This window comes from Schistocerca americana, chromosome 8 (assembly GCF_021461395.2).
Source record: "Schistocerca americana isolate TAMUIC-IGC-003095 chromosome 8, iqSchAmer2.1, whole genome shotgun sequence".
In the NCBI taxonomy this organism is placed as follows: Eukaryota; Metazoa; Arthropoda; class Insecta; order Orthoptera; family Acrididae; genus Schistocerca; species Schistocerca americana.
In genome coordinates this window covers 66,119,397-66,144,965 of record NC_060126.1, presented here as the reverse complement: position 1 = coordinate 66,144,965, position 25,569 = coordinate 66,119,397, and the positions used below count along the sequence as shown (strand labels likewise).

The 25,569-nt window shown below is 36.0% G+C and overlaps 1 protein-coding gene across 6 annotated transcripts in view; it reads right to left on the bottom strand.

Moving 5' to 3' along the window:
- Positions 1-370: 370 nt before the first annotated feature.
- Positions 371-25,569, bottom strand: part of LOC124545483 (ubiquitin carboxyl-terminal hydrolase 2-like) — a 404,422-nt gene continuing 379,223 nt past the window's right edge. For all 6 annotated transcript variants that reach the window (XM_047124421.1, XM_047124419.1, XM_047124422.1 and 3 more), the window contains 3 exons: positions 24,320-24,398; positions 14,703-14,931; positions 371-3,313 (listed from right to left, as the gene is read on the bottom strand). In XM_047124421.1, the coding sequence (XP_046980377.1) occupies positions 3,226-3,313; positions 14,703-14,931; positions 24,320-24,398 (396 nt within the window). In that variant the 3' untranslated portion in view covers positions 371-3,225. The remainder of the gene's footprint in view (positions 3,314-14,702; positions 14,932-24,319; positions 24,399-25,569) is intronic.

The window sequence follows — 25,569 nt, the reverse complement described above, 5'->3', positions numbered from 1 at the left end:
ACCATACTGAATGGCTTCACACTCGTCTATGGAATAAATTGAGTGCTGCAAGGTAACAATACACATTAGGTTTCAAATTAGCATTCAGTCTCTCTCAATGACTTCAACTATTGCTCTAACAAACCCCAGTTCATGCCACACTTCCCTGTAACATTTAGCACCATTTTTTTAAAGACAATGTCAATTTTGAAATTACTTCTTATAAAATTTCCATAGTCCAAATTCCCATACAATAATTTCCTAACTCATCATGCATATTTATTCCACACTGTAGAATCAGGCCTGTGGAAGGAATATCATTTAGTCAGCAACTTTTGTGAAACTTTCTTTGGCACACATCTGAGACAGTGAAACAATAAAAATGCAATACTAAAGCATAAAGCATTTTGTAATCTGTGTGAAATTTCAGAAAGCTATACATATTAGATATTCCAGAACTATTGCTACATGGTAGCTGTATTGCAGAAAAATATTTTTGATACATGTCTCTCAATGTTAGAGAACATATGTACACAAATAGCTACATATGTAATTTTTCATTCTCAAGTTGAGGCTGTTTGAATTATTCAAATACTGAGCCATTTTATGTACAACTGATTTTAATTTATGTTCAGGCAATTTATAAATAAATAAATATTTAAGTTATATAGCTTACTTATATAAAACAACAAAGGACACTGCAGGTGGCTCACAGAATTCAAAAATGTGTAGCTGATCTTTCATTGGTTGGTTGTTATGCATACTGTTAACTCACAATGTTATCCTTCTGTGGTCTATGCACAGTGTTTGTAAATTTAACAGATTTTGTATTTTTACAATAACTACTATGCTACATACCAAAACATTACTTATGAAAATGATTTCTGTTAGCATAATTTTGTGCACAGCCTTACGCAACAGTAACTCATATCTCAATATTACTTCTGAGGCTTGAACCTAAACTATATCCCAAAGTACAGTACCTTGGTGACCACAGATTTACTGCAACAACAGCACTAAAATATGATTTTATAAGAAACAAGAGTAACAGCAACATCTAACACAAATGTCAAATTTTCTTGCTTTGTTCATTCTTTTAATTTCATTTTAGGCTTTAAATGTATGTTCTATGGCTGTGTGTAGTTATGTGGAAGTGGGCAACAAATTCGGGTATTTACAGTAAACAAGTAAAATTTCTTTGGCTACTGAATGAGGTTAAACATCACACACTACAACACCGAAAATGGGCAGAGCCAGCAATATTCCTATGACAGTCATCAGGACCACTGAATTCTCCTTTTCCCTTGCAAAGTGAGCTGAAGAAGGATTGATCCAGGGAGACATCGGGTCTAATAAAGCACAAAATTCCCATTTTAGGTATAAAATATGACTTATTTGGGCCATGTTGAGATTCTTCAGCTTTTTTCTACAATATTAATCTGCATCACAGATTATTAGGACTGTGCTCCCTGCATCAGTCATGGTCACAAATTACATAAGCATCAGAGAAATTCCACAAATGATAAGCTGTTTAAATGTATGTACACTGTGTTTGCAATGCTTCAACTACTGCTGGTTATGTCTAGTAAAACAAATTCTTCTAGACAATAAGAGTACAACAAAACATTTATATTAATAAATAATATGTTGGAATGAATAGAAAAATGATATTTGACAGTGAATCTAAGACTAAATTACTTTCCAACATGACTGTCATTTAGAAACCAACAATGCTTTCCACTATTATTTGCCAGTGTACAACGCAATATACCCTAAAACAATGTTTACTATATGACACAATGCCATCTTCTGTAATCTATATTAGTCCATGAATTGTTCATTGTTGTCTGCTGACGTATGCTTATAAAGTTTCATCACAGTGTTACTTATCACAATTATAATCACAACAATTACTTGAAATATCAACACCAATCACAATCGAGCTCTGTATTCACAACCCACCTTCATAGAGGTGCAATAAAAAGATACATGCCATTTAAGGAAACCATCAACATTTATCATTGATAGTTATGGCCAAAAGTAGAGTATTTCTTATGGACACTGGTATATTTACAAAAGACACCACATGGCAAGCAACAACAATAAATATTTCTTAAATTATGATAATGATCTTCTTCTACAGAGAAGCAATACATGTACAGGAAGAATGAATGGTTCAAGTTTAAGTTTATAGCTGAAATCTTTTTTATTTTTTTATATTTTCTTATTGATTTTCAGGATGTGTCACCCCCCCCCCCCCCTCCCCCGCCCAATTTTACTCTCTCATCACTTCCACTTAGCTTCTTATGAAATTATTATTTGTGTACCTTCCAGATGTATTACACATATACCTATCCTTGACATCTTAGATGATATAAATTCATGAACAGAAATATTTATGTTGAGAATAAATAGGGTTTTTCTCCACACAAATACTGGAATACCTATAACGCAGTTAAAAACTGAATTCCATATACCTGGCACCATTTATTAAGAGGGAAGAAGTTGATCATCTATGATTCAGCCTGTAAATTATGTACAGTGTATCATGCTGAAAGAAACTAAACAGCTTAACATTCTCATGAAATAGTAAAAATAATGATTCACTTGTAAAATAAATTAAAGATAAACTGTTAGATCCTTGGTCAAGTAATACTAACCGTAAGTACCAAAGATGAACTCGTGATACATAAGTCAAAAGAGAACATTTGCAATACATTGCTTATGGTAACATTTCTATACCCTTATAAAATATTTTTAAAATTGAAAAAATACTCACAGGCATAATGATTCTTACATATATTAAAAAAAAAAAAAATCCACTCAGTTGTTAAACATAGTTAGCTCTGATGCACAATGACAATAACAGGGACATTTTGTTTGTACTAGTGCATCATGCAGGTTATTTTATGACAAATAATGAAATTATTTCATTACTCTTGTTCATAATATTATGAGAAGTTTGATAGTTTCTCTTTTATTTTAATAATATACAATTTTCTTAAAATTTCTGACGTGTCTTTCTCACTTTCTCTTTCACACAATTTGCTTGTTACATTGCTTTAAAACAAACATATAATTTAAAAAACTTTCCAGCAATAAAAAACAGGCAACACCTCCTCAGTTAATTTCAAAATTAAATAAATAATACAATGACCAATGTCAAATTTTGTATAAAATCTGAGATTTGAAGTGTTCTTTCACTTTTCAATTGGTGAAGCACAATATAATGGAGGCACACTAAGATTATAAATGTGACGTGTGTCCAAAAAGTTCATAAAATAGGACATAGGCTTCACTTGACATGATACTTCTAGATGAAATGGTTGATACCCTGTAACAAATATCATCAATGATCGGAGATTAGTAGACAATCAACATTGTTTCACTGGAGTTCAACATTTACATGACAGTTCTATAGGTAACATGTTACAAATATTCAGCAAACCACCTCTAAAACAGCAAAACAGAAGGGAAAAAACCAAAGGTAAACTTAAGAGTTTAATTATTTTACATATTTCAGTGTCATTCAAATTAGAAGTGCTCACATGAAAATAAAGAATAAAATGATTTTACAGCTAAAGCAGTTTTTTGTCTCAACAAGAAATAAATTAATTTATGTTGAGCACTGAGACAACAAAACTGAGAAGAAAATAATTTAAAACACTCACAAATGTAAAATATAGTTCATAACATTTTCTAAGATGCAGGGCAGTGTGCCTCAGGTTTAAGGAATTAGTCATACAAATAAGGAGGCTAAGTCCCATTTTGACTGGGAAATTTAAAATTTAGCATCTATTTTTGGTAAAATTTACATCTATTCTTGGCAGAACTCACATCTGTTTTTGGCAAAATTAGCATTCAAATGTTTTTGTTTATAAATGATTAGACATACAAACTTAAAATGTTGTCATGTTATGTGCCTGAAGATGAAGCCTTAGTGATTTGAAATCCAGAGACTGGGATTTGATAGTAGGGAAAGGAAATGAAGGAAAACCCATAGTGAAACAGGTATGCGGGAAATGAAAAACAGGGGACCCTTTGTAGAACACAATTTAATCACTGCTAACACTTGGTTTAGAAATCATGAAACAACATTGTATACAATGAAGATCTGCATAGACACTGCAAGATTTTAGATTCATTATATAATGGTAAGACAGAGATTCTGAAACAAAATTTTAAATTATAGAACATTTCCAGTGGCAGATGTGAACATAATTTATTGGCTAAACTACTGATAGCTATTTCCTGAGCTGATGGAGGTGGAGAGCTGGCAGGGAAGGACGCAAGGAGGGAATAGCAGAAAAGAGGCAGATCTCTGGACGAATGGCTTTGCATCTGAACATTTACATGAAAAGAATACAGAGGGCACAACAAATGGAGGTGTAAGAAGAGGGAAAAGGGGAACTGAGGAGTAAAATGGGCAAGTGGGAAAAAGAAGAGAAAGATGAAGATAAGAAGGAGAAAGGGAGGGGAAAGAGAAGGGAGAGTGGTTGAAAAGGTGGGAGAGGAGAGGGAGAAGAAGAATGCTGGGGTGTGTGTGTGTGTGGAGGGGGAGCAGGGGGGGGGGGGGTTGGAGAGGAAAGTGGGAAAGGGCGGTGCATGATTTGGATGGAGAAGGAGCAGTGGAGACAGAAGAGAGAAGGGAAAAGGCAAGATGAGGCTGTGGGAACATGATAGTGGAAGTTTAGCCCAGGGGGGATTGTGAGAGCACAGGATGTGATGGAGGTCAATGATTTTACACTTCTGCCAGAGACAGCAGAGAACTTGGAAGAGCAGATGACTGGAGCAAATAGTCCTGTGGAAAGAGTTCCATGGTGCACATCAACAAAAGTAAAACAAGAGTACTAAAATAAGGGATGATGGCAGACGAAGAGAAGATAAAATTCAGACTGGCAGTAACAACAAAAGCTTTTCTGAAAAAAAGAGAAAATTTTTGACATATAACATAAATTTAAGTGTTTGAAATCTTTTCTGAACATATTTATTTGAATAGTGGTATTGCACAGTAACAGTGCATAAGAATAAATATAAGCTTTTGAAATGTGGCATTACAAAAAACTGCTGTTTATTAGATGGGTAAATTGGAAAATTAATGAAGAGCTATTGAATCAACTTTGGGAGACAAGAAACTTATGGTAAAACTTGACTAAAGGAAGGGATCAGTTGGTAGGACAGACCCTTAGGCATCAAGGAATAATCAGTTTGATAATGGAGGAAAGTGTGCATGGTAAAAATGTAGAGGCAGACCAAGACTTGACTACAGTAAGCAGGTTACAATAGTTATACAGAGATGAAGAGGTTTGCACAGCTAGCTTAGAGTGCTGCGTCACATCAGTCTTTGGATTGGAGACTATGACAACAACACCAACATCTGGTTTTATTAAAGGAGAAATCAACTTATACTTCTTGAAATAAATATCAACATGCTTACATTAATGAAGAGTAAAACGATGATGCCACTGTGTTGACATGGGTAAAAACAGAGAATACTACAACTGAAACTGGAAACCAGCCAATTATTCTGCTAATGTATAAACTGAATGCCACATTTCTTGTCTGCCATTCAGGGGTGAAACATTATCAATAATGTATTGCATGGTTACTCCCCAAATGGTGAGGTGTTGGGGGTTTTAACACATGATGCAAGGACAGGAAACTGTATCATGCAACAACTTTTTCTACACTGCTAAGACCTTTCCCCTTCTAAAAACTGTGGCATACGTGTGACATAGACAATTAACAAGGCAGAGGACAAATCAAGACTGAATGTATCATGTGACATGTAACAGGTCATCATGTGGCTGCTAGTGTCCCCATTATGCTACTGGTAATGCTTGAGGTTGTGAATGCAATCATTATGCAACATGGAAGAGTGTGCTGTTGACTTCAATCAGTAATTGAAATGGTTTTATTTTCTAAATACATTGTTTTAACTCTTAACTATTAGTGTAGAGAAACTTTTTTCAAACATTAATAGTTTAGTCACATAATGTGGCTAGATTTAAATTTTCCCACCAAGTGGGAATCTTGTCATCAGATACCAACTAAAATCAAATCATTCTTGTAATAAACTGTGAGAAGCAACAGTTCTCCCACAGTGGAAACCAAAAAGCAAACTTTAGTCAAATGCTGCTCGTAGACTCGAAATTTTTGGTCAAATGTTTGATTGGATTGAAAACAAAGACTACCAATAAATTACACAATGGATTTTTGTTCAACTTTTCATAGCTAAAAAAAGAGTGGGACAAAGGGAGAAAGGGAGGGGAAAGAGAAGGGAGAGTGGTTGAAAAGTTGGGAGAGGAGAGGGAGAAAAAGAATGCTGGTGTGTGTGTGGGGGGGGGGGGGGGGGGGGGGGGGGGGAGGGGGTTTGAGCATCAAATTTACCAGCATGAGTTTCAATAAAAAAGTCTTTTGCAAAGCTGGAGTTCATGCTGGTCAATTTGATAGCCCATTTGTTGATTTTCCACTCTACATTTGACTAGTAATATCCAGGCAAAAATTTATTATGTAATTTACAGGGAATCTTTGTTTTCATTCAGCTCAAACATTTGACCAAAAATCTCCAACAGTTATTGAGTCTTATGCCCCCAGCAGGCTCAAATTCAGGAAGAGATTTAAAGAAAAGTACCTAAACTTGCAGTGATGAAACCTATTGTCACGATTTTATTGTGCCACCCTTTAAATGTATCTTATATATTTTAAACACTCAATATCCAGATACGTTAATGACAGAATTGGAAAACAAGGACAATTTCCCGGTCTTCAACATCCCATTCAACATTTATCAACGGTAGAGGGCATTCACTGCACTCCCTTAAATCTATTAGAATGAGCCTACAAATGTTGTCAGCACTTGTAATGAGGTTGCATATCAAATGTATTAATGAGAGAATCCAAGCACAATCTAATTTAAAAATTACATTTTTCCCTTCAGCTCAAAGAAGTAAGGGGGCATAAGAGAAGATGAAACAAATACAAAAAACAATGAAAGACGTTCCCATAGACACAAAATGTCAATGTCACTACACTGTGCAGAATAGGAAACTAGCCAGCAGGGATGCCCATAAGGGAACAACACTCAGAAGAAAACAGAGAGAGTTCTTTCTTGAAGAAAAAAAATTAGTGCCAGCTGGTAGCTAATGTGAGGTCACACAGAATGTCGTCACGGGAGCCAAAATTCTGTCTGTTCATTCACACATCATCCATCATAAAGGAGAGCCCCAAAAGTTGTGGAATGAACAAAGGTATGGCAGAAGCAATATAAACCAGTTACAAGTCACGTTCCTGTCATTGTGGGAAGGCACATGTCATTCACAGTATACACAGAGGTGCAAAAAAACGTGTAGACAAATGAACACATCAAAGTTCAACAAAACATTACTATCAAATCATCATATGACATGATCTCAATTATGTGCTTAAAATATTGTGGTCTGTACGCCTTCCCAATGATCCAGGTAAAACAAGCCATTTGCTAAAGAACCCTCGGAACCCATAAGAAGTAAAACATTTTTTATTGAGGTTGAATAACAAGTAAACTGTTTTTATTCTACTGATCAGTAGAATTGTCCTAACAAGAAGTGATGGAAGAATCTATAAATAAGAATAACGCATCTCACTGAACAATGTGGTAACTGCAACTTCACAAGTAAAATTCCTGAATGCCATTGTGCTATAATTACTGTTCCTGCTTTCAGATTACATATTTTTATTACTTTACCTTTTTGTCTGAATAATCTGTTCATCAATTCCAGTTTAATTAGGAAACATTTGAGGCATGTCCATAATCCCGGAAATTTCTTGGAACAATTTGTGAACAACTGAAGCCAAACAGCCATACAGAAGTTTGTAAAGGACTAACTTATCAACTGAGACAATGCAGAAAACTACAGATCCTAACTATGAAATTTTAGGAGAAACAGAGTAGATTTGGCAACCTTTCTTAACATGGAAAATATACGGGAGCATGTCAGTTGTAGCACAGTGTCATAATTTCTCCACCACTGCACCTCTGATCACACTGTCTCACATACAACATACTTAACACTGGACAAGAGGCCTCCTAGTGAGACAATGCTTTCAGAATATAATACAGTTAAGTTGAGGTGAACCACAGTGATCATTGTTGGCTCCGTTTGTGCTCTCATTATATATTAACAATCTTCCACTGCATACCCAGCAGCAGTTCTGTTTGCTGATAAAGCAAGTATTATAATCAAGTCTAGCAGAGTAACTTCCAAAGCTGAAAATGTATTGTTTTGAAAATTAATAATTGATTCTCTGGAAATAGAATGTCATTAAATTTAGATAAAACTCCGTAAATGTTATTCAATATTGCCCAAGGCCTCACCACACCATTAGAAATTATAAATGAGGTTAAATCAAAAAAGATGAAAGATGTTCTGGGTTCTTAGGTGCTTCTACTGATAAGAGTCTGAACTGGAGGCCACATGTTACAGTGCATCTTCAATGTCAAGGCTACGCAACTTTTGCATTATGGATAATATCAGATTAAGGAGATAAAAATGTCAAAAAGTTGACTTTCTTTTCCTGCTTTCATTCATTAATGTCGTATGTCACTGTATTCTGTGTAGCTCATCACTAAGGAAAAAGGGAGTGCATTGCATGAAAATGTTTAATAAGGATCATGTTTAGTACAGACTGTAGAACTTTTTGTAGACAGCTGTTTATACAGTCTGGCATAATGACAACAGTCACACGGAGCATTTACTCTGTTATGAAGTTTGTTATGAACCATCATACACAGTTTGACAACAATGGTAACATCCATAAATACAATACTAAAAGAATAAATTATTTACACAATCCATCATTTAACCTGTGTGTGGCACAAGGAGTGGCATAATAAGCCACAAAAATCTTTGACTACACATTCAGCGATGTAACGAACTTAGTGGATAATAAAATTAAGTTCAAATACAAATTGAAATCACATCTGCTTGACAATTCTACAGAAGAATTTCTGAATGTGTAGTAGTAGTAGTAATAGTGGTAGTAGTAGTAGTAGTGTGTGTGTGTGTGTGTGTGTGTGTGTGTGTGTGTGTGTGTGTGTGTAAATCACTGTCCGCATATAAAAAAATTACAGCTCTTAAAAAACCTTGTAAATAGTCAGCATGTTGCCATATTTTCCACTGAGAAATGTACTGAAATTTAAAACTAATCCATTCTGTATCACAGTGAGAGGTCAAAATTATGATCCATGGAACATGCAAGTGACTAACAGCCCCATTCCTGAAAAGTATATTTAAATAATTTTATAATGCTGTCAAGAAGAAATCCACCTCAACTGAATGCATAAACTGAAATTGAGAACAACTTGTGCCTCAAGACTGCATCTCGTTGTTGACAGATGCTGTTGCGCATCCTCTACATGGCATTCTCGTAACTTAATATAATGGCAATGTCTTTCACAGTGGATATGTTGTATATTCTTGTATGTGATGAGTGCATGGCATACTGACCACTGCTTCACACTGCACTCAAAGGAAAGTGTTGCATTAAATGTGCCCCCATTTTCTCTACATTTTGTGGTACTATTCTGGTAACAAAAAATCCTATAGAACACTGACATAATATTCATTTAATATGCAAAGAAAATTTTATTGATACTAACACAGTCTGGATTGCTCAAACTGATTTTGGGCATGTCAGAGTGTGCAATACAAATGATGTAAATATAATACAATGACAAACTAAAACAATGGTAGGAGATAAATTCAAGGAAATTTTCAGTGTGATTGAAGAGCTACTCCTGTAGAGTAAGACTGGTGGGTAGGTTTGGGATTTACGAGGAAGTAAGACTAATTTTAAGGAGGCATGGAAAGTAGAAGAAGGAACAGAGCAGTCACTTCATTGACTCTTGCAGCATGCGTGTATAATAGGAGTCGGACTAGCAAGAAACCCACATTGCTTCTCATTTGTCCATACAGTAGCCATTCAAAATGGATGATGCAATTGAATCCACTATAAAAATGTACGTGCATGCATGCCTGTGTGTGTGTGTGTGTGTGTGTGTGTGTGTGTGTGTGTGTGTGAGAGAGAGAGAGAGAGAGAGAGAGAGAGAGAGTGCACACGTGTATGTTACATCTCCTAAAAAACCACTGAACCAGTTTCAATCAAACTTGGTACACATATCCCTTTCTGTCAGGCAACAATTGCTATTGGTATAAGAACCACATACCTATTATAGTTTAGGATATATAATGTGATAAATAATGAAATACATGACAAACTTCCGCATCATGCACAATCATGCATGTTGTTTAAATTTATTACTTCTTTGTTAGTAACTCTATTTGCAACACATTTTGCAGACAGTATCCACATGTGCTGCTGAATGTACCAACACACAGTTCAAGAGATGTGATGTCAAACACTGAGATGTGTGAAAAAATGCTGCATCATGCATACAGTTTTAATACACATATTCTTTCTTCTTCTACACATATTCTTTCACATATTCTTTCCTCACTCCTACAATCAAGTCAACTTAAGGAAATCTGTGAGATCTGATAGTGCTTTTGACAGCTTTCAACTGTGAAGTACAGATGGCTGTAGGAGAAAACAATAGCCATCTATAGATATGTGAAGAACTGTTGCTGTAGAAACATTGACAAAATTGTATTGTAGACATGCAAAGAAGCTGTGTCGCGCATACAGAAACTATCCACGATCATCTCACACCGAGTCTACTGCAAGGGTACATACTGCGTAATAATGAACGAAAGGAAGATGTTTGTCTTGGTCAGAGATCAAACTGGCAAAATGAATATCAGTCTGTCAGCTAGTATACTATCAAATATGAAATCTGTTAATGGCAAATGACAAACACATTGAAAGCTCAAAAAACAAATCTAAAGCTATATGAGAAGTTATAAAAAAATCAAACAACAAGTGAAACCAAACAATATATAAATGTTTGATTCTTGTCCAACCAAACTACAGAGACCTTCAACAAATATTTTGCAAACATAAGTGAACAGTTGGTGAGTGGACTGGAAGAACACAACAAAATATCACCTCCATCATCGAATAGCACGAGAAATGTGTCTAAATCATTGTTACTTTCACCCACATATACTGAAGAAATTTTATCAGTTATAAAAACCTTAAAAACAGAGTACACATGTGGAATTGATGGAATACCAGATGCAATAATTAAAAAATGCTGTCTTGCCTTAGCTGAACCTTTGACACACTCGTGCAACAGCTCACTGTCATCAGGAACCTGCCATTCTTGCTTAAAAACAGCAAAACTGAAACCACTGCTCAAAAAAGGAAATCCAGGAGGTGTTACAAATTATAGATTAATAGCCCTATTGCCTGTATTGTGAAAAATTTTAGAAAATTTTTTTTATAAGAGATTGTCTGATTTCCGGAATAAACATAAAATTCGTTCTCCCTCACAGCATGATTTCAGGAAAGGCTATTCAACTGAGAGAGCAACATTTGAATTTCTTAATGAAATCTATGCTAAACTGGATGCGAGTGGGTTTGTGACGGGCATTGTCTTGATTTATCCAAAGTTTTCAATGCCATTGACCATAATGCCCTACTGCAGAAGCTTGACCAATTAGGAATTAGAGGTATATCCAATGAGTGGCTCAGGACATACTTATGTGGTCACAAACAGTTTGTTGAAGTGCAATATACTGACCACAACAAAATCAGCTACTACTATTCAGGATGTGAAAATGTGAAATATGGTGTTCCTCAACTATCAGTGTATTAGGACCCATTCTGTTTCTCCTCTATGTCAATGATCTTAAGTACAACAAGTATTGCCAAACTACTCTCCAATTTGCAGATGATACAAGCTTCCTTACTAGTGGGAAAACAGAAGAAAAAGTGAAAGACTCTGCCATCCAAACAATGAACAGTGTAGAACTGTGGCTCAACTATAACAAGCTAATTATAAACAAAGGAAAGACAGTAGCACTGAACTTCTATAATCTAAAAGAAAGGCACCACCTAAACATACAAATAGAACTAAGGGACAGAGTTCTTGAAAGTGTTGACAGCACAAAATTTCTGGGACTCTGGCTCCAGAACAACACAAAATGGAGCTACACATTGAATATTTGCAAAGAAAACTAAGCAAAACCTACTACATGATAAGGATCTTAAAAACTTGTTGCAGCAAAGCCAGCCTGTTAAATGTATACTACTCCTATGTGCATTCTGTAATTAAATGTAGCACAATCTTCTGGGGCAATACAACAACAAATATTAAACTTCCCAAGATGCAAAAGAGAATATTAAGAATTATTGAATGGGTAAATAATAGGAAATCATGAAGACTCATATTCAAAAACTTGTCAGTTCTTCCTCTTAACTGGATTTTTATCTACAAAATGTCAGTTTTCATAAAACAATATATTGATAGACACCCAGATATCTTATTAAAAAATGAAGATATACATGCATACGAGACAAGAAAAAAATCTGATTTTCATATGAAACAGGTGAGAACATCATTGTGCCAAAAAAGCACTCTACATATTGGGATAAAAATTTACAATAATCTGCCAAACCATACTTAGTCAGTAAGTAAACACAGTAGTTTTAAGGCTGAACTAAAGGCATATTTGATTGGTCATTCCTTTTACAGTCTGACAGAGTACCTAGAAACCAAACAACAAAAATAAAGATGCATTACAAATATTCTACTTCGTATGTTGTCTCTAATGTTTGTTGTATATATGGTTCTTTGCTAAATTACTTAAATATCTAGTCCTCCAGAATCCAATACAAACTGTATTTTATCTTGTAAAGACTTAACCATGTCGAATATCCTTGTATATATTCTATACATGTAGGATTAGAATGATTAAATAAATAATATAAATGGATCCATGTACTACATGGTAATAAAAAAAATTAAATATCAAATACTCCCATCAAATCTTCAGAATAAATTTCTTCACACATCTACATCTGTACTGAACAGATCACCACTGAAATGAAATTACTGGCCGGGAGACACCATCTGGTGTTATTCAGCTGCCTAGTGCAAGTCTTTTTATATGACACCACTTCAGTGACTTGCACATCAATGATGATGAAATGACTATGAGGACAATGAAACACATAGTCTGTGAGTAGATAAAATCTCTGACCCTGTCACAAATTGAACCTGGGCCCCCACCCCAGGAATCAGCCACACTGACCACTTCGCTACAGGGGTGCCTGCATCATAAAACAGAAGTCTGTTCCCCTTGCTGGAAGACATTTCCAGTGCTCCTTTACTTGTGTCATCTTTACAGTTCTGCTTGGCAATGTGACCAGAACAGACCACATCTCATCAATCCACACTACTTCATCAATATTTGTGCTACAGATCTGTCTTAAAAAAATCGGCATCACCATGGACTTACATTCTCCCACTCCATCAACAGCTTATGGCCACAAAAATCCCCACAGTAAAATTGTAGATCGTGCAATGCTACGGGCAGATCAGTCTGTGTTGGTAATCTGATTATCCATACAGCTTCCCCCCTCACCCAGAGTTTCAAGTTTCTATGGTTTTCCAGGATCTTTTTATTTCTCAAACATATCCTTGATGATCTTCACAAAAGTCTTTTTGTTTATGTACAGAGCTGCAGCAGTTCTATCGGTTAACACCATAAACAGAGAGCAGTAGGCCACCATTTTGTCTTTCACTCTCAGAATAGGCACATAATGCACCAAACCATTTCTCTTGACTGACCTTGTACGCCTCTCCCCAGACGAGAGAATGACGAGGAACATTTCCACTTGTAGCTTTTGATGAACTCCTTTCTGGCATAGTTCAGTACCACAAAATAAATAACAGTAACAGCAAACGAAGTAATAACTCCTCCAACAGCAAAAACAATGAACAAAACCACAGGGTGCAATGAACGCCCAGGACAGCAGCTGCCTGAAACTCAAGTGCAGCATGGGGCTGAAAATGTGATGGTGGAGTGAAGGTCTGGCATCTTTGTGGCTTTGCTGTGGCTACAGGTATCGTGGGTTCAGTGGAATGTGGTTTGTGCCTCCCACATGGTTGGAGTATGTATTCAGAATGATTTAAAGTGGAATAGCCACATAAACTGATCGCGGGTATGGCAGAGACAGACAGAGTCATGAGAAGGATGAGATGTAGTTCACCCACAAAGCAGATGGCTTACAAAACTGTCATTTGACCAATACTTTAATACTGCTCGCCAAGTCTGGGACCTGTACCATATAGCATTGAGTGGGGTAAAAGATCCAAAGAAAAGTAGTTCATTTAGTAAGAGTGAAAACAACACAGAGATGCTCGCTCGAGTTCAGTGGCAGATGCTACAAGAGGCATATTATGCATCACTGTGTGGTTTATTGCTACAATTCCAAGAGCATGTGTTCCTAGTACAGTCAACGAGCATTTTGCTTCCTCCAATGCACAGGTCGCAAAAAGACCATGAAGGTAAAATCAGGGAGAATTGAACTCACACGGAGGCTTACTGGCAATTGTTTTTTGTGTGGACCATTAGTAAAAACAAGAATGAGGGAAATGACAGTTGTTCACAAAGTACCCTCTGCCACACCCAAAAACTAGTTTACAGGGTATGGCATTAGTGTGGGGTTTCCCATCTCTTACCATCTTCCACAACAAAAATTTCACTAACTGGTGGACTACAATATTTCTATTTTTCATTCTTGATCAAAAGTGAAATAAATTATGTAAGACTCACCTCGAGTCATTGTACTCGTGCCATTCTCCCGTATAAGGATGCTTGCAGTACGCAGTGTAGTGTCCCGAGTAAGTTGTCCCAGAGTGGTTTGCAACTCCATACAAGTTGTATGTGCAACCCTGACCCCTGTTAGCAGCATACGCACTCAGGTCTAGGCCAGTTAGTGGAAAGTCAACAGTCACATTCAATTTACCACGGAACCTTTCAGTAGGTGAAAATCGTTTCAAATCTGAAATTCTTCATTAAGGATAACACAGTACGACAGTGCTAATCTTACCATTTACCATAAATAATAATAATCACAGATGCTTACATGCAAATCCAGTAATTAGAACTAACCATTTGCACATTCACATATTGAAATACTTACAATCTAAATGTACCATAATATTTCATTATTTAAGTTTACTCAAAGAGAATCAAGGACGGATTTCTTTTCAAGTGTACAGCTGGATCAGCATTCCCATTTCTGCACACAATATCTTGAATAATGGAAATTTCAGGAGATGGGACCTGGATAAACTGACTAAATGAGAATTTGTACAGAGTTTCAGGGAGAGCATAAGGGAACAATTGACAAGAATGGGGGAAAGAAATACAGTAGAAGAAGAATGGGTAGCTTTGAGGGATGAGGTAGTGAAGGCAGCGGAGGATCAAGTAGGTAAAAAGACGAGGGCTAGTAGAAATCCTAGGGTGACAGAAGAAATATTGAATTTAATTGACGAAAGGAGAAAATATAAAAATGCAGTAAATGAAGCAGGCAAAAAGGAATACAAACGTCTAAAAATGAGATTGACAGGAAGTGCAAAAGGGCTAAGCGGGGATGGCTAGAGGACACATGTAAGGATGTAGAGGCTTATCTCACTAGGGGTAAGATAGATACTGCCTACAGGAAAATTAAAGAGACCTTTGGAGAAAAGAGAACCACTTGTACAAATATCAAAAGCTCAGATGGAAACCCAGTTCTAAGCAAAGAAGGGAAAGCAGAAAGGTGGAAGGAGTATATAGAAGGTCTATACAAGGGCGACATACTTGAGGGCAATGTTATAGAAATGGAAAAGGATGTAGATGAAGATGAAATAGGAGATATGATACTGCATGAAGAGTTTGATAGAGCACTGAAAGACCCAAATCGAAACAAGGCCCTGGGAGTAGATAACATTCCATTAGAACTACTGACGGCCTTGGGAGAGCCAGTCCTGACAAAACTCTACTATCTGGTGAGCAAAATGTATGAGACAGGCGAAATACCCTCAGACTTCAAGAAGAATATAATAATTCCACACCCAAAGAAAGCAGGCGTTGACATATGTGAAAATTACTGAACTATCAGTTTAATAAGCCACGGCTGCAAAATACTAACACGAATTGTTTACAGACGAATGGAAAAACTGGTAGAAGCCGACCTCGGGGAAGATCAGTTTGGATTCCGTAGAAATGTTGGAACACGTGAGGCAATACTGACCCTACGACTTATTTTAGAAGCTAGATAAGAAAAGTCACACCTACGTTTCTAGCATTTGTAGACTTAGAGAAAGCTTTTGACAATGTCGACTAGAATACTCTCTTTCAAATTCTGAAGGTGGCAGGGGTAAAACACAGGGCGCGAAAGACTATTTACAATTTGTACAGAAACCAGATGGCAATTATAAGAGTAAAAGGGCATGAAAGGGAAACAGTGGTTGGGAAGGGAGTGAGACAGGGTTCTAGCCTCACCCCGATGTTATTCAATCTGTATATTGAGCAAGCAGTAAAAGAAACAAAAGAAAAATTCAGAGTAGGTATTAAAATCCATGGAGAAGAAATAAAAACTTTAAGGTTAGCCGATGACATTGTAATTCTGTCAGAGACAGCAAAGGACTTGGAAGAGCAGTTGAACGGAATGGACAGTGTCTTGAAAGGAGGAATTGAGATTAACATCAACAAAAGCAAAATGAGGATAATGGAATGTAGTCAAATTAAGTCTGGTGATGCTGAGGGAATTAGATTAGGAAATGAGACACTTAAAGTAGTAAAGGAGTTTTGTTATTTGGGGAGCAAAATAACTGATGATTGTCGGAGTAAAGAGGATATAAAATGTAGACTGGCAGTGGCAAGGAAAGCGTTTCTGAAGAAGAGAAATTTGTTAACATCGAGTATAGATTTAAGTGTCAGGAAGTCATTTCTGAAAGTATTTGTATGGAGTGTAGCCATGTATGGAAGTGAAACATGGACGATAAATAGTTTGGACAAGAAGAGAATAGAAGCTTTCGAAATGTGGTGCTACAGAAGAATGCCGAAGATTAGATCGTTCAAAATGCTTAAAATGGCTCTGAGCATTATGGGACTTAACACCTGAGGTCATCAGTCCCCTAGAACTTAGAACTACTTAAACCTAACTAACCTAAGGACATCACACACATCCATGCCCGAGGCAGGATTCGAACCTGCGACCGTAGCGGTCACGCGGTTCCAGACTGAAGCGCCTTTAACCGCACGGCCACACCGGCCGGCGAAGATTAGATGGGTAGATCATATAACTAATGAGGAGGTACTGAATAGGATTGGGGAGAAGAGGAGTTTGTGGCACAACTTGACTAGAAGAAGGGATCAGTTGGTAGGACATATTCTGAGGGATCAAGGGATCACCAATTTAGTATTGGAGGGCAGTGTGGAGGGTAAAAATCATAGAGGGAGACCAAGAGATGAATACACTAAGCAGATTCAGAAGTATGTAGGCTGCAGTACGTACTGCACAGGATAGAGTAGCAGGGAGAGCTGCATCAAACCAGTCTCAGGACTGAAGACAACAACAACAACAACAACAACACAGTTGTATGTATCATACACTGTGCAAGATGGTCTGGTTCATTTACAGACAGCCTGGGTTCAAACCAGACTAGCAGCACCTGACAACGTAAACTTTTTAAGTCCAGTGGGTGTTTTCGTGTATGCATTAAAGTCATTTTTCACAGAACCTGACAAAGACTCTTTGATGATCTGTTTACTTCTAATTATCTCATAACAGCAAAACACAGGCAGATCCATAGACCTGGAACAACTTTTCAAAACAAAAACTGCTGGATAAACAGAAATTTAAAGTCGAGTAATATGAGATGGGAGAGGGGAAAAACCTGTAAGGTTATGCTGCTGTGAGGGAGCCACTTTGAAAGCTACCTCGTGGGATGCAACTTGTAATTTTTAAATGGAAAAGGAGGCCATGAGACATATCAGACAGACACAGGTGATGTGTCAAAATGACAGAGAATGGCATTAAAAAAACGATAGTGTCTTCCATTTAGCTTTATTCATTCTCAGTTTATGTCACACTTTGTACAAAACATGACAAATGCTGGTGATAACACATAAAGGCTACAAAATCTGCTCAAAATGTAGTCTAGTGCATTGTAGGTTAGTTGTTATCTGCTTCACCCATTCCTTGTGGCACTTAACCAACAGATGAACACGTAACGATCTGAGGTTGATACTCTCTCATACAAAGTGAACTTATTGATGCCAGCTTTCTCTACTAATGTTTCCAATATCATTTTTGCTTGTATTCACATGATGTTCAGTCTCTTTAATGTACTTTTCTGTTCATTAATGATTTAGTTTACAACTTTGCTCCTGCTGTTTCACAATAGCAAGCTGTGTTACAGGTGGTAAATAATGTCATAAAATAAAATTAGGAATTTGTAAACATAACACCATCAAAGTATTATTCAATATGTGCATCATTAAGTTATTCTCAATTAAATATATCAACTTACAAGCCCAGTTCTCACCATTTGAGGGAAGTGATGAGGCACCTACTAATGAAAGAAAGTGCAGAGAATGGTTTCAGTGCTTCAAGAATTGTGATCTTGATGTCACAGACCACCATGGTGGTTGAAGACAGAAGGTTTTCTAAGCTACTCAAATCAATGAAAACAATCAGTGGAGATCATTATCAAAAGCAATTGATGCATCTGAGTTGAGCACTGAAAGACACACAGCCACAATACAGAGATAGATACAAAGAGGTGATTTTGTAGCACGACAATGCTTATCCCACATCGCAAATCCCATAAAAATATCCTTGGAAATATTGTGCTGGAAAGTCCTGCCCCATTTGCCATATTTTCCAGACATTGGTCCCTCTCAACACCATGTTTTTCAATCAATGGCACATGGCCAGGCTGATTAGCACTTCCAGTCATACGAACAACTGCAGTTCTTCTGTCGCAGGATCCATACGCTGACTAAAAGATGGGAGAAAGTAGATGCCAGTGATGGCCAAAACTTTGAATTTTTGTAAGTTTTTCACAATGAAGCCTTGAACTTTGAGAAAAAATGGTAGAAGCAAAGTTGTAGATCTAACACTTTCCTTCTTTTACTTTTTTCTATCATTCTTGATGCTGTTTGGGGCATTTTGTATGCTCAGAACGCAAATACATGGAAACTCTGAAAAGCAAGTTATCCTGGTACTTTTACGTTTCAGTTCAACAAAAATGGGTAAAAGAAAAATAAGTAAAATAGTTAACATGAATTATATTTTACAGTAACACATGGAACTCTATTTTTTTTTAATTGCACACAATGCAATGCCTTCATTGACAAATCATTTCAATAAGAATATTATGGGACCTGGGTACAATTCAAACCAGAATTCAAGCACAAGATCAACAGTTCACTCCCAATCTTCACCACATACACAACTGCATTCACAGCCCTCCCCCCCCCCCCCCCCCACCCCCCTCCCCTCGGATCTGACTGACTTAAATTTGGGGGACGATGAGGCCATTCTACCAGACCTATCAACCCCCAGGGAAGTTGGATATCCAGATATGCCCGGATATCCACATCCAGGCAGCTGGATATCCAGGTATACATGGACAGCTAGCTTATAACAGAGGTGTAGCGCTATCATGCTAAAAAAATAAATAAATAAATAAAATAAAAAAGGTGGAAATATCCCGTCATTAGAAAGCATTGATGGCAACATACCTTCATCTAACAACTACAGATAACAGGCTGCTGTTACTGTATCCTGACTGAAAAACTGCTCAACAATACGAGAACTCCATATTTCACACCAAATTATCACTTTCAATGTGCCAACTACCTTCAATGGATCCATCCAGTGAGGGTTCTCATCCGACCAGTAAGTGTGATTCTGTTTACTTACTTCTGTCCACACAAAAATTAGCTTTATCCATAAACAGTGTGTCATAGGGGAAATGAAGGTTTTCGTAGAATTTGCATGTCACCCATTCCACAAACTGACCCCAATGATCTGTATCACCCTCAGTGATACTCTGTAATTTTTGTAATGGTGCCATTATTTGTTGCCAAAATTCTCATTTCTGATGTATGGTTGACCCCACTTTCTTGCGAGATATGGCACGTAATATACTCTGAACTTTTAGTGAATGATGAACAGTGGTTGATGTTGCTTCATTCACTGCCACTTTTGGTCATCCAGCTTTCAATTTGTCTGTGACAGAGCTAGTTTCACAGAATTTTATGACAGGTTTCACCATCACTCTGTGGGTAATGGGTGGTCTGCTTGAGTGGCATTGGTTTGAAATCCAATTTAATAGCATGTATAGATGTTCTTTTCTCCAAATATCAAATTGAATAAACCACATCACTGTTTTTCTTGCATAGTTCTCTATCTGTTCAATATGTCACATGACCCCTTTTCCACTTGAAAATTACAAGCTCTATCCAAGACAGACATCTTGACTTTAATTTTCTGTCATTGCTTGAGATGGATGGTTCTGCTCCTATGGCTGAACTAGTAGTTCTGCATTTTAAGAAAGGCAAGGAAAAATTGTACATAATTACAAGCTTATATCATTGTACCCCGCATTAAATAAATTTTGAATGTGTTCAGAAGTAATAAATAAACAACTATAAACGTTTGTGACATCACAAAATTTTAGAAGACAGACTACACTAAAAACATCCTATTGAACGGATACAATTTATATACTACAAAAAGGAAACACTAAGTGCCAACAACACACAATGATCAAGGCTGTAATGAAAAATTACACTCTTGTTATAAATTAATAAGAACAATCAATTTTTGAAAGTGTAATATAGTTGGACAAAAATCTACCCATTACATAGTGTGTGTAACAGGACATCCTCCTCTAGCATTACTTTTCCTCAACAATAGTTGTCGATATCAGTATTATTTTTCAAATTTTGGATGGTTCAATATTATCTCAGCTGTTTTTCCGAAAACTTTCAAATTATTTTATATACAATATGTTATATTTCAAGATAAAATTTATGAAAAGGAATTATTTTATTTTTGATGTTACAATACATAAGTACTAGCTCTGAATGTACAGTTAAAATTATTTTTTTTAGAAGCATTTGAAATTATGAATTATGCAATCTAGTACTGTTTACTAGGTTTTTTTTCTGGATTCATTTATGAAATAATAATTAAAATTAACAGAATGAAATTAACAGAAAGTCATTCCTCAAGAAAAATTGTAAGCCCTTTGGAATAAGGTTATTACTGCAGAGTGAAGCAGTAGTGAGCATGCCTTTGATGTGATTGGACATATTTTTATATTTTGTGTGAACAATGTAATTTCGGCTTCGTTAATGTGATAATTCAAAAGACTGTATGAAATATTAAAATGTGACAAAATATATTAACGTTTCTGAAAGTATTTGTATGGAGTATAGCCATGTATGGAAGTGAAACATGGACGATAAATAGTTTAGACAAGAAGAGAATAGAAGCTTTCAAAATGTGATGCTTCAGAAGAATGCCGAAGATTAGATGGGTAGATCACATAACCAATGAGGAGGTATTGAACAGAATCGGGCAGAAGAGAAATTTGTGGAACAACTTGACCAGAAGAAGGGATCGGTTAGTAGGGCATGTTCTGAGGCATCAAGGGATCACCAATTTAGTATTGGAGGGCAGCGTGGTGGGTAAAAATCGTAGAGGGAAACCAAGAGATGAATACACTAAGCAGATGCAGAAGGATGTAGGTTGCAGTAGGAACTGGGAGATGAAGTTAGCACAGGATAGAGAAGCATGGACAGCTGCATTCAGTCTCTGGACTGAAGACAACAACAACAACAAAAATTCTGCAACAACAATCTTCAAATTTATTTAGATCAATTTAATCATGAGGACCCAAAATGTGAGAATTTCAGTTCCAAGAATGAGACCCTTAGACAAAAATAATTGGAGCTAACACTACACGAAAAGTGGAGTAAACTAGAAAGTGTATTGTAATCTTCGCTCCTCTCAAATTTTTCATAGAAGACATTGCCTACTGTAGACAATAGCTGGAAAAAGGAAGGAAGTGGAAGATTACAAGTGGCAGGAGAACATGTGTGAAAACTGAGGAAATCTGCAACCTCTTAGAGCCACTGGCTCCTATAGATAGCAGATTTTCTTAACTTTCATCTGTGTTCTCCTACGGCCACTCTGGTTATAGAGAGAGATTCTACAATGCGTATCTCAAAGTTCAATACTTAATTTACTCTTATTCCTTTAGTAAATAAATGACACATTGTAAAACATCAGTGCCACAACCAGTACACTCTTTGCAGGTGATATTCTCAGTAGAATAAAAAAAATTATGAGCTACAAGAAACCATAAATGAAATAACAGAAAATGGGACGACTGGTGGTACAAAATAATGTCATAACCGATATAAAAAACTGTCTTCCTAAACTTTCATAAAAGAACTGATATGAAACACTGTGACTTGAAAATATTTTTACATCAGAAATTATAATTTCTACACTTGTGGCACATAAACATTTGCAAGCTGCATAAAGTATGCTATGCCCTACACAAGCTTGACACGGCACAAGCCAGGATTGCATATATTGCATATTGTGCTAAATTGCATGCAATAATGAAATATGGTAACACAATTTGAGGAACATTTCTACCTAGATCACTCATTCCTCACACTCAGGAGAGAGATATGGAGCAATGCACATTCCAGAGCCAAAAGATGCATGCAGATCTCTCTTCCAAAATTTAACTGATTTATGTCATGGCACTGTCTACATATTGTAAGTGTCTAAAATCATCAAAAATAATATAAATGAATTAAGTAAAAATTTGAAAATTCATATTCACAGTTCAAACAGAAAATGAAACCTTTATATCACAGAATTGAAATGTCAGAATAACTTGTTAACAGATACAAGGAAAACTGGGCACACATCTTTCTTTAGCACAAATCTGGAAACTTTGCAGCTTGAACACTGTTTCTATTCTGTATCTGAATTTCTTGCACATATGAGTTCAAATAAATATGGAATCATCAAATGTAGTTTCCATTTTTTTTTCAATGCAAAATAAATGTGGATAAATTTTTGGTGTCTATGACATTTGTAACAATATCTATCATGCATCTTACTTGCTTGTTCATGTGAGCAGGAATAATAAATACAGCAACTTGGAAGATTTGGACAATATGGGGAACAATTCCATGCAGAAGTAAAAACTGAAAAGTAAGTTCATTAATATTCAAGATCTATCAATTTTTAAGCACTGATGTGTCATTGATAGTAAGGTTAACGGAACTTTACAATTTTAACAAAAGTTTGACATCTTACTTCTACATGCTGCATAAATGCTGGTAGTAAGCAACTTCTTGAAATAATGGATATTAACTTGGCTTACAAATCAAATTGTTTCATCACACCAAAGCACTGGTTATACCAGTTCTGCACTATTTGATAAAGATTGCCAGAATATATAATTTTTACAAGAGCAGATCAGTGGACAAAGATTGAAAAGGCTAATTAAAATAGAAGCATAAAGCACTGTTTAGTATCAAATAAGATAACAAGAAGATAAGCTAAAAAATGAGATGAGGATTAACAGGAGGCTCAACAAGTACATAGATGGCTGATACTGTGAGTACAGGCAGTTAGAAGATATGGGAAGTTTTGAACAAGCAGAGTTCGTGGTTGATGAATAGACAAGGTAAACACAGTGCAAGAAAAAACAAGAAAATTTCTGGCAACACTATGGTACAAGAACACAATGTTGTTTAACCAGATAAAAAAAGGGTATTTGTGATAGTCGTGAGAGAGAATTTTCTGTCACATCAGGAGAATTGCTGTTTTAATCGAGGTTGTTACATATACTTCTAGATCACTGACAAAGGGCCTAGTAACATTGATTCCAGGTTTTCATTGTTGGTTTAGTGCCCAAGCTATACTGTGAAGCACACAATGACTGTATGCAAAGAATCAGTCAAATCTGCTTCAGTAGACAATCTAATGAAAGTAATCCTAAGCTGCACTGTTTTGGTGAATTGCTTATTACTCATGTTCAGGCTGTGGTGTGGTTGAAACAGTTTATGTTTTAAAAAATTTTATTAATGTCACCCCAACAGTACTTGATTAGTTCAGTTACTTTAAGAAATCCATATATCTAGGTCACAAATGGGGTAAATAATTCTTTGCCAGCTGCAAGATGAAAAGAAAAATATTTTTTCTAGTTCTACCAGAACAGCTGTCACTTTCAATTAATTCTTGATACAAAAATCAGGTCTAATTTTTCTGTTGTGCAATAGATGTAATTGTTACATTAGAAATAATGTTTTATTTGTTACTCAATGGAAGAATTTCTTTTTGACTGAAAGGATACGAAGCACCAAAATCTTCGGAAACTTCTGGATAGTGAAACTTTTTGTACATTTTCGACGCATCTGGCACTTTGAACATGTCTGCAACAAGTAAAAATAACTTGACAACTTATATTAATTTTGAATACATATGCACCAATTTTTAATTATGTCCTATAACATGTCAAATTAGGAAATTACTTTTTAAAACTATCAAAATATCTTTGTGTTAACCATCTAAAATAAACACACAAACAAACCAAACAATATAATTTCATAAGTTTCCACAGCCAGAGACAGTTAACATAAAAGTTATCTTGGTATGATACTATGTCTTGTTCTAAGTAATTATCACTGATGAAACCAATATTTTGGTCATGGTAACCGTGGTACCATGCTCAGAGAACTTTTATGTAAAGCAAACAATATTGTGTATTCATGAACAAGTTCCTGCACAGCTGGAGCCAAAGAACAAGCCAGGAGCGTCCAACTTTCCTGAGTCTAATATGTGTGGGATAAAAAAAAATCAAATAAAAAAAACCTGAAGGATATTGTTCACTAGAACCAACTTGAGTTCACAACATCTGATTCCATATTTGGAAGAATTAGGAAGGTATTTATTATGTATCGAACAATTAGTAAGCTACATTGTCGTAAATAAATACCAAATGATACAAGTTGATGTCTGTTGCTGCTGGTGCTGATGTCTGTCTTATCAGTAAGGAGTAAAACATGCATCTGATACACAGCAACTGTGCACATAAATGTGAATATCGCTAAAGTGACATTATGAAGATTTGTAATAAGATTTTTGAGAATTAAGAAGCTGGCAATTTATTTCTGAAAAGGTTCACATTTATGTACATTCTAGTGTTAAGAGGAGACCGAGCTAAAAAAAAAGATGACCTCTGTATCAATAAGGGTGTGAATATTAATTTTGTTAACTGTGAAGATAGTATGGCCACAGACAAAATTCCTATTACAACTGGTTGTCAGGTGGTTCATTTTCAGGTTGTTTTCTTAATTTAAATATGCAATCCTGAGAGAGATTATGATAACTAAAATTTCTGAAACAGTAAACACAATGAGAATAACGCATCACACTATTAGAGGTATTAAAGATAGTGCATGTCCTTCAGAATCAACCAGAAAATTAAGATCAAGGTACAATGTGATGTAGGTGACTAAACACTACTGAAAGAGAAGAAAACTGATGTTGCAATGAGATGGTTATAAAATTAGGTATGGATGCAACATGGAGGCATGAGGAGTT